Raw genomic sequence first — 10,964 nt, 5'->3', positions numbered from 1 at the left:
TTATTTTATCTCCATAGAATATTCAATTGATTAAAAGATGATAAATTATTATTTATAAATTTCATTATCCACTGATTGATTCATATTTTTATTTTATCTCCATAGAATATCCAACTAATTAAAAGATAATAAATTTATTATAATGAAATAAATATCAATTTCCAATAGATTCATATCCTCAATAAAAAAAATTCCTCATGCCCCTTAGTGATTTGATAGTCGACTAACAATTAATTCTATGATTTATCTATCTTCATATAATCTAAAATAAATTGTGATAGATATTTAAGATGAATATAATCATCTTTTACTACCATATATATATTTCTTTTATATTAAATAAATAAATATATTTTTTCAATTTTATTTTTTTAATTTCATACACATTAACTTCGTCAAAGGAACTGATTCTGAGAGTATTACAACTTACATTAGTTATAACCGTCTATTATAACACTGCACATTAGGTCTTAATAATCATTATTACTAATTTAGGACATGCTGATTTGACAAGACATTCGGGAAGGGATCAAATCCTAAGACAAACCACGTGGTAGGGTCAGGCGGCCCACTTTCAGTCCCCTGTCCAATAGAGAGCCGCCTAAAGCTATTCTCCCATTTGCACTGCCAATCCGTAGCGAGCATCGAGCTCTTCGATATCTGCTTCATATCCAAAACTAACCCTCTGCCTTCCGCTCTCAAATTCTTTAAACATGGCCAAAACTAGAAAAATCGAATCGTTATCAATCCGAGTTGACGATCTAGTGACGATCCATGGCCGCCAGCAGCGCCCCCTGCGGTCTAACATCCAGGGTTCTGCTCGATCCCAACGCCACCACCACCACCACCACCCGCGGCAAGTTCGGGCCGCGCTCCGTCCGCCTACCGATGCTGCCTATCGTGTCGTGGAAGAATGATTCTTGTTGTAGTAAGTCTGCGCTCCCGGATGAGCTCATTCTGGGCTTTCCAGTGGAAACTTTACTGTCACACTGCATTTTACACCTTCATCTGTTTGGTAAATTGCCTGTTAGAACAATATCCAGTAAATCGTGCTTAGGTAGATATAAATTGCTTGGTACGACATGTGTGAGCTTTTCTGAAGATGGAAAGTTACTTGGATTTTACTAAATTTTAGCTTCATTGGTCGGAATTTAGGCCGAACAGCATCAGGGAGTGTCGTTGCAAAGGCCACTGGAGAAACACCTGCTCAAGTCTCGAGTGAGCTTCCTGAAATTGTGACAACTGTGAAGGAAGCGGTATCAATTATGTCTTCATCTTGTGTTTCTTTGAAATCAAATGGATTATTTTGTGAACTGGATTTTGTATAAGACTTCAGATTCTTTTGGACAGTGGAAAAAACTTGACGATAAGTATGCTGTGGCTTCCCTTGCATTCATTGGAATTATAGCTCTATGGAGTTCCACTGGCATCATTTCGGTAAGCAATGGCATACCAGAGCAAAACAAAAATTTGGAAGTAGTTAATTACTTGTGAGTTGCAAATATGGTTGTTTTTTTATCTTTGGTGATGCAAACATATGGTTGTCAAAGGTAGATTTTGCCATTTTTCTTATGTGTACTTTCATGTGTCTAAATCTATGCAGGCCATTGATAAGCTGCCTATAATTCCTGGTGTTCTTGAACTTATCGGAATTGGTTACACAGGGGTATGGTCTCTGACATACAGCACTGTAGTAATTAGGTTCTTTTTACTCAAGGGTATTGATCCTACCAGAAGTAAAATTGCAGTTTTATGACTAATTACTCAAGTTCTAAAATGAATGTATAGAATCTGAAATTATGAATCTTACTTTGTGTATTATAATTAACTAGTTAAGCCATAACAGATTCATTTGTTTCTGCACTTATACTAAAATTTTAACTTTCTATTAGAATCCAATATATTCAACTATTTCGACTAACAGGAAAAAATAACTATATGGGGAGTAACCAATCCATTTCTTGTACTTTGACAAATTTTATACTTTGAAAAAGGCACATGTAGTGGCTCAATGGAACTGCTCATGGCTTGAGTATATCTTCCTATTGATTTCTGGAATAACCACATTTATGCTTAATTTGTCTATTTCGATATGTAGACTTTAGTTCCAATATGATATTCATGACATTTATGAAAAGAGATTCCTTCCAAGTCTTATTATTTTAACATTTTCAATTCGTTCATGCAGTGGTTTGTATATAACAATCTGCTCTACAAGCCTGACAGGTATGCTCATAGTTTAAAAAACTTGTTCTTTACTCACTTTTCCTAACCACATTATCTTTATAATTGTATGGAAGAAAACCTTGGCCTAATTGTTAAAACTTAAGATCTTCACAAAACTAATTCCTTTGCAATCATTCAGTAAATCTTTATGAATGACGTAGAGATTTTATCTATTTCTTTTGGTCCCTATTTACTGCTTTTGCAATAATACTGATAAACTAAACCAAGCACTATCGACCCATTTATCTTACTTTCCTTTCATATAGGAGTGCATAATAAAATTTCATTATGGAGCTTGGAAGTCTTTTTTAAATAGATATACTCAACTAGCAAGGTTTGACCATGAAATGTTTGGAAAGATCTGTCAGCATTAGAAACAAGGCCAAAGGAAAAACGAATAAGATGTTGGCAACATTTGCTCTAGGTGATAAACCACTATGGCAATTCTGAATTAGGGGTGATCAAATCACCATGTTGGAGTGATCGATTTTGATTTACATTTCCTTTATATGTTATAACAATCTTGGTGGTGATTACAACCATTCACCATGGTGATTTGAATTCACTCTCTAGTACTTGATATCAAAGCAGATCTTATATAGTTATTGATTTAATCAACATAGTTCATTAAACTTATTCATCTATTGATCAACCATGGATCTAAATCTCACTGGTTTCATGTCCAACTACCAACACTCAACAAGTCGATTCTCAAATCACCAGCCAACAACTATACATACACATTATAAATCTTGAATGTTTTAACAATTTATTTCACTACGCAAAGATCGAAGCAGAACATTCATGATCCAGAACTACTCACAGGATAAACACATGACACAATAACCACCAATCAGATAAAGATTTAATGATAAAAAAATCACCCATTGGCTCACCATTATTAATGGATCCATTGTCAATCATGATCAACACATCTACATCATTCTACATGCAACAATTAGTTCAAACTCAATCCCAACTTTCACCTTTAACTATTCATCCATAGAAATATGAACTATTATGGCTCCCACATTTAGGCTAGGATCACAAATACCACAAAATGCCCTTAAACAAGTCAACCAATGCCTCACCTTATGCCAAGATGACATCTTTGAAGGTTTTATGACCTCACATGACCAAGGAAATGCACCACAATATCATATGACAACATACAACTTAAATCAAATATTTATAAGACCAAAGTAACACTTGTGAGATTGATCAACACTCAAAGTCACTAACCAACAAATTCAACACAAAGCAAGGAACAACTCCAAGCACCAACTCACATCTTGAGTACTTGAAGGTGCGGGGGATATACTCATATGACTCCACAAGCTCCTCATTATCTGACACATCCTAACCTTAAGCTCTTATGCTAATTTGTCAGGTTGCACCTAATGTCAATTTGATAAGTGATATTGGCAATACATGTATAATCCCTTGAAAAATATTCTTTAGCAGTGTTGATCATAAACATAATAGTAAAATAAGTAATATCTCTAAAGGTAACAAGAATTCATAAAGCTTCATGCACAATCAACTAACAAAAGAAGAGGTGTACACGAAATGCCACTCGGATACAATAAGCAATCTGCAATCTTGTATGTATATTCACCAAATTTAACAACTAAAATTCCTTATCATGAATTCACATAGCTATTTCTACCATTGTGACCATTCAAATCAACAGCAGTTATAATTTGTACACACGGGTCAGATAATAAAACAAAATAAAGACTTTGTCTACAATGTTGCATGTAGGTGCTACCATCATTTTGGTCCTCCAACAATAACAAGTCATTTATGCATGCAACAAAATTAGTGTCATCTATAAGGCCTTATAGTCACGTCAACCAATCATGATCAGTACATATTCTACATATTCAGTTCCCCTCATGATCAGTACATATTCTACAAAATTAGTGTCATCTATAAGGCCTTATAAGGCCTCTTATCAAGGGAGTTTTATCCATGTGCTCCTATCTCAAATCAAGGAGTTTTCCTTGTGCACTACCATTTCAAATTGATGGAGCAATACAAGTGAATTGTATTTCTATTGATCAAGTGTAAGTATAGGTCAATTAACTAAACATCATGGCATGATTATGTATCAAAATCATGACCCCTATCATCTATCTTGTCATCATAGGAGATTATTTATTGCCAAAATTATTAGTGTAATAACATACAGGGCAACTGGATCAAAATCTTAATAAGAGTTCAAATATTATCATAAAATGTTTTTTTTTTGTGACATTCTACACATTTATCTCCTTGTTATAAGTAAATCATGTCTATGAATAAAATGTAACAAAATTAAAGGTGGTACCATGGATTACAAATCAGAATATGAATCCCAATAAGCAATATAAGGTCAACAAGAAAATCATATTATACACAGAAGAATCGGAAGCAACGACAAATTATTTAACATCCAACGCAACCCAACAATTTACTTTTGATTAAACCTTGACTCTTTTTCAGTTATCTACATATGAAAACTATAATTCTACTAGAGTTGATAATTCTTTAAAAGAAACAATAATAATTAAAAACTAGTTATTTCACCCACTATATAACACAATTTTTTTTAATCACAATTGTGAATCTCAATATAGATAACTCAAACTCATAGAACTAGATGTCACAGCTAACACAAACAAGTCAATTTTTAGCATCATCATCTAAACATCTAAACTCACAATTCACATGTCACCATTTCTACATATCAAGATACTCTACTTAGAGGGCAAACCCACTACTGATCATACTGTTGCTTCAAGCTCAACTTCCACCAATTACATCATACTCTTGCTTCAAGCTTGACTTCCATCAATTATTACATCATACTTTTATTCAAACTACCTCTTTGCAAAATGAGGGCAGCGACATGAACATAGAGATGACAAATAGATCTTTAGTTTCAATACTGAAAAAACAATTATTTCAAGAATTAAAGGTAAAGATCCTACCTACACTAGAAGAGACACATTTTCATCGCTCTAAACAAAGGCACGAGTTATCAGTTGATATTTGACTCATTGTGGAGGAATAATCACTTCCTACAACAATGAAGGGAATACCAAAATGAGCTCAACTGGGCTCAACCCACTAAGCTACCATCTAACAAGTAGGCAAGAGAAAATTACCCATTAGAGAGTAAAATTAAGTAGAAAGACGAGTAGAAAAAGAGTTGTTTTCGTTAAAGTGATCCCTTGTTAGCATAAAAAAGATTTGGTAGGAGCAAATCTATCATCATAGAAATTTGTTGTGCCTTCCACAGACAAAAGGCAATTGTCTTGACAAGATATGATATTGTTAGATGTCACCACTATGTTGGACAAAAAAAGTGTAATACTAGTCTACTCTAAACAATATCTACCATGTTCCTACTGTGATCAGTGAGAAGAGCGTTGATGACAACCAAGTGAACCCTTTGAAAAAATGGGGTTACCTTTGATTTGGTTTGGTTTAGGTTTGGCTGATTCAACCACAAGTCATCAATTTGACTCACAGGGCCTAACATCAATTTCAACTAACCCAAACATAAATACATCAATTAGGAGCCCAATTACCCACAAATCAGCCCCTTGAATTTGGTCCATCCACAAATTAACAATCCAAATTAGACACACAACATTTAATTAAAACAAAATCAGATCCATGGTATCATATAATAACCCTCAAGTTGAAGATGATTAAAGAAGGCTAGTTTAGAAAGAAAAAAAAAATAGATTTGATAACCATGAATCTATTGACATCTTTTATTGAACTTTGTGATACTTATTTCACCAGATCAACTTTTTTTCCTTCTTTTTTTTTTAAACCAACGAAAAAGATGGAACGTTCCTAGCTGCTCATTCTCATGCTTTCATCATTATTCCTTTCTCTTCAAAGATTGACGGTACAAATTTGTCTCATTTATCTGATTTGTGGTCGTTGTATTGGTCATTCTTATTACTATGACAATTAGGAAAGTTAATTGAAAAATTGAATGTCATCAATTGCATTATATCCTCTATATGTGACTGGTTGCAATTATCGTTTTAGCTTAAGAAATCAGTCATTATCAGAAACTAAGTAGAATAAAACAATGTTCAACCTGAAAACACTCAATGAGATTCTTGGTGACAATATGTTCAGAGAAGCTTTGATTGAAAAAGTAAAGAGCACCTACAGCGATATCATTGGAAATAGCAGTTGACTGCAAAGAGAATTGAATTGTATGGAAGCATGAAGCTTCATGATGAGATTGATTATCACTGGGAGATCTGTTTCTTGAGATATGTAGTAGAATACTTCATATTTTTCTAGCGTAATGTATTTCCATCACAAGATTCATGTTTGCAATGTACCAAGTACACTGAAGTAACTTGTGTATTTTTAAAATTTTTTTTTTTAATGTTATGCAACATCCTTGTTGGTAGCTTATGTGTATGCGGATTTTCATAAGCAATATAATAAAACAAAAAGGTCAAATATATGACTTCGTCTAGTAGTCACAGACCATAATTATGATCCTCTCTAGAAATCTAGAGTACAAGGCAGTTTACAAGATTTGTGTTCACCAAATAATAGTCCAATTAAAGATTCACATATATCAACATTCTTCATCATAAAGTAGAGTTGCAAGGTCAACAAATGCCATTATCTTCATCTCCTCATGCAAAGAAGAGCCAAGTGACTCACATGCTTGTGCATATCAACACATCCGAGACTTAGGAAATGCATGTACAAGTTGGTTTCTTGAAGAGGCATTTGGAACTAACCACATTGAAACATTGTCCTAGATTATTTGGAATTTAAGTTAATACAAAAGACTGACTGATTTCACCCTAAGTCAGCAGGCTATGCCTAAATGGTCTCATTCTACACTGGCATATCATATATTTCAAGACCCCAAGCTAGGTTGGCATGTTGGTACTTCAGGTTAGAAGATAAATGTCATTAGCTATCTTGTGTTCTCTACTCTAAGCTCCCCAAGCTCTCCCTTCGAGCACTCCGAGCTCTTTGAGTTCCCCAAGCTCTCTACTTCGAGCTCTACCTCCAAGTTCAGTAAACTGTCTTTTCTAGATATCCACTACTGCCCACGTGGTTATTGGTCACAACAGACATGATCCACGATCTTCATTTATGGAGTTAATGACCAGTACAACCTAATGACTAACATTAAGGGAGGCAACGAGAATTAAAGAGGCTAACGACTAAAATGATTGAAATGGTAGAACTTTATGACACTTTTAAATTTTTAAGAAGGTTGGAGGTATACTACTCAAAATGATCTTTGGAAAATGAATATTAGAAGATGTGATTTTTTATTTGATCCATATACATACCATTTTCATAATTGATGATGTGTTGCAAAATATATCGTAAATAGTCTATAAATAAAATAAGGAGTCTCCTCGGATGGGTCTAGTGGCTAGCGCATGAGGTGTTGTCACCATGAGGTTTGGGGTTCGAATCTCGGCAAAGTCGAGGTAAATGTCTCCCTTATGTGCTAGTCACTATTCATCCGAGGTTTAAGGTTGCTCCTTTGTACATGCAAGATACGTTAGTCCAAAAGATACCCTGCAACATAAAGTTAACACATAATATTATAAATATAAAGTCTGACAGTCATCGGATTATCCGGTTCTGACTTCGAATTTTCGACCGGAAACCCTAGGTCGAACCGACACCTACTGTTCCCTCTTTCGGGGAACGCGTCCTCACCTACTCCACTCAGGAGAGGTGACCAGTTCGCGACACCAGGATTTTAACCTAGGGTTACCACCCTCTATGATTTTTGCCCGAAGCTTTGACCCGCCAAGACTTTCCCATAGGGTTACCACCCCCTATGACCTACGATTACCGCCCCCTAAGATTTTCCACTTGCCTAACCGCAGCTAGGACTTTTGCCTAAGTATACTTAGGACTTTTCCTACAAAGCTCATTCAACACATCATAAAACAAAACACCTTAACTTTGATCCCTTTGACATAATCAAAACATAGGTTCGATCGTCGGATGCTTCCTGCACCAACAATATCCTTCTTTTTGATTATGGTAACACGGTTCAAAGTTAAGTAAAACTATGACAGTAAAATAAAGAATTTTAAGCATAGAAGAAATGCAAAGAAAAATAATTCCTTATATTCCCCCTTAATTTCCCCTTAACTTTGACCTCTCTTCCCCTTTAACATAAATCAAAAAGATGTTAATTAGGGAGGATGGCAATATATCCTAGGTAATTTTGAGCTCCCCTTGAAGAGTAGCTAAACTTGAACCAAAAAAAAAAAAAATGTTTAACAATTTTTGAAAGTGTTTGAAAAACACTTAGCTAATTTGAAAGTGCTTTTGAAAAGACTTAGTGCTTTCAACAAAAACTTAGCTTCTTCAAATAATTGCTTTGAAAAACACTTAGTTAAATTCTTTTGAAACTATTTAGAAAATTTTGAAAACTATTTAGCAAAATTTGAAAAAGACTTAGCTAAATTTTAAAAAGCTTTTGACAATAATTGTTGTTGTGAAAAACAAAGTTTTTGATAAAACACTTAGTTTTTGAGAAAAACATTTAGCAAATACTTAGTTTTTCAACAAAAATTTAGAAAAGTTTTGAAAGTAAGTTTGACAAAGAACACTTGGTTTTAGCAAAAATACTTAAAAAGAACTTTTAAATAAAAAAAAACTTAGAAATAATTGGATTTGCTTAACTTTTCAAAATAATTTTTTTTTTATACTTAACCCCAAAAAAACTTTGCTGGACTCCAACCACTCCCCCTTAATTAGTGCCAAAATAAAAGTCCTAGGGTACTAGAGTCCAAGCATGTAATTTAGTTATCTTAAAACTAATTAAGATTTTTGAAGGTCCAAGAATTTTTAAAGTTTTAACAATCAAACAATTAAAATTTTAAATCTTGATTATGATTAAGTATGGTTTAAAGGATTTAAAAGGTTTTTTTTTTTAAAAATTGTAAATATATTTTTAAAAGAATTTTTCAAATAATTTTAAAATGATTCTCAAAAGAGTTTTAAAAAGATTTTTAAAATGATTTTCAAATGATTTTTTAAAATAATTTTCAAATGATTTAAAAATGATTTTTAAAAGATTTTTAAAATAATTTTCAAATGATTTTAAAATGTTTTTTAAAGTTTTTAAAGTGATTTTTAAAATAATTTTCAAATGATTTTTAAAAGATTTTTTAAAATAATTTTCAAATGATTTTAAAAACTTTTTAAAGTGATTTTTAAAAGTTTTTAAAATGATTTTTAAAAGTTTTTAAAATGATTTTTAAAAGTTTTTAAAATTATTTTTAAAATATTTTTAAATTAATTTTCAAATGATTTATTTCAAATGATTTTAAAATGATTTTTAAAAGTTTTTAAAGTGATTTTAAAAAGATTTTTAAAATAATTTTCAAATGATTTTAAAATGATTTTTAAAAGTTTTTAAAATGATTTTTAAATGATTTTTAAAAGATTTTAAAATGATTTTAAAATGATTTTTAAAATATTTTTCAAAAGATTTTTAAAATAAATTTTTAAAAATAATTTTAAAATGATTTTTTTAATTAATTAAGTTGATTCTTTTGATTAAATTGAATTTATTTAATTAACTTGAATTTATTTGAAGATTAATACTGTTGATTCAACCTAGATCCATCTCACCCAATTCTAAGTTATCAATCAGCTAATCTTAAGTAATTTTGTGAAATGGTTATCTTGAATTTAGATTATTTCTAAGGATTAATTTACATTTGAGTTAAACTTAGGTTTTTCAACTAGTCAATTAAATACACATTTCTAAGATTGGTTTCAGGTCGTGGCGAGACACTCGACCTTCTTGGGTATGAGATCATCCACCACTTCCTAGATAGAGTCGCTCAAAGAAATTATATATTTAATTTTCTTTTTGAAACCCCTAGGTTTAACTGGACAAGTGTAAATTACGTCTACGTCCTTAAACTATCATGAATCTAAACATGTAAAAAAAATCAAGCATCAAACAATTCTATCTATTGGTAAAGATGGTCTCTCTATTAGCTTCCCCTGGATCATAGCCTCGATATGGTCTATCAAGGTAGTAGATCTGATCCTTGGGGACCCAATATAGTCCAAGTCCAACTTGATTAACCAAGTTTAACTTGGGGACTCATGCTTGGACTATGTTTCTATTTTTTCTATTAACTAAGGATAGATATGCTTTGTATTTTCTTTTGGTTTTAAATCCAAGTCCGGATTTATTGAAAACAGCTCGCTGTTTTCCAAGAATCAGATCAAGATTCTTAGAACCCAGGGTGAACCGTTCCAACATGTCCTTGAGTTCTTTAATTTGAGTTTTCAAATTAGAATTTTCTTCCTCAAGTTGTTAGACTTGAGTTGAACTTCTAATTTGAACTGGCTCAGTTAAAGAACTCGAGTTAGTCGCTTCCTTAAGGGTTGTTACCTCCTTTTGGAGTGATTTGACCTGGACGTTGGATTTAACCAACTTTTTTAACAAGTAAGGAACTAAATTCTTTAAATCATCTAACTGAGTTTCGGCGAGTAGAGAACTTACAGTGGGGTTCGATCATTCGGAAACGGATGCGGATCCGTGGCTTCGCTCGGACTCGGTTTCTAACTCGCTCTCGGTTTCAGACTCGAGCTCGGACTCGGTTTCAATAATGTTGGATTGCACTGGTAACGCGAGGAAGCTTGTCAGTTCTTCTTCGTCAGTCTCGGATTCGTCTGATGACTCGGACCAAGTTGCCTTC

The 10,964-nt window shown here is 32.8% G+C and overlaps 1 protein-coding gene across 1 annotated transcript; it reads left to right on the top strand.

Annotated features, from left to right (window-relative positions):
• Nucleotides 1-692: 692 nt before the first annotated feature.
• LOC122056491 (protein CURVATURE THYLAKOID 1B, chloroplastic-like) lies at nt 693-6,710 on the top strand. Its single transcript, XM_042618467.1, has 6 exons — nt 693-928; nt 1,156-1,256; nt 1,351-1,437; nt 1,604-1,666; nt 2,189-2,226; nt 6,373-6,710. Exons 1-6 carry the CDS (start codon nt 775-777, stop codon nt 6,431-6,433), a joined length of 504 nt encoding a protein of 167 aa, XP_042474401.1. The 5' UTR covers nt 693-774; the 3' UTR covers nt 6,434-6,710.
• Nucleotides 6,711-10,964: the final 4,254 nt, after the last annotated feature.

Source organism: Zingiber officinale, chromosome 3B (assembly GCF_018446385.1).
Source record: "Zingiber officinale cultivar Zhangliang chromosome 3B, Zo_v1.1, whole genome shotgun sequence".
NCBI classification, from domain to species: domain Eukaryota; kingdom Viridiplantae; phylum Streptophyta; class Magnoliopsida; order Zingiberales; family Zingiberaceae; genus Zingiber; species Zingiber officinale.
Note: the sequence above shows the minus strand (reverse complement) of the source record. Positions and strands in the feature narration are given on the sequence as shown.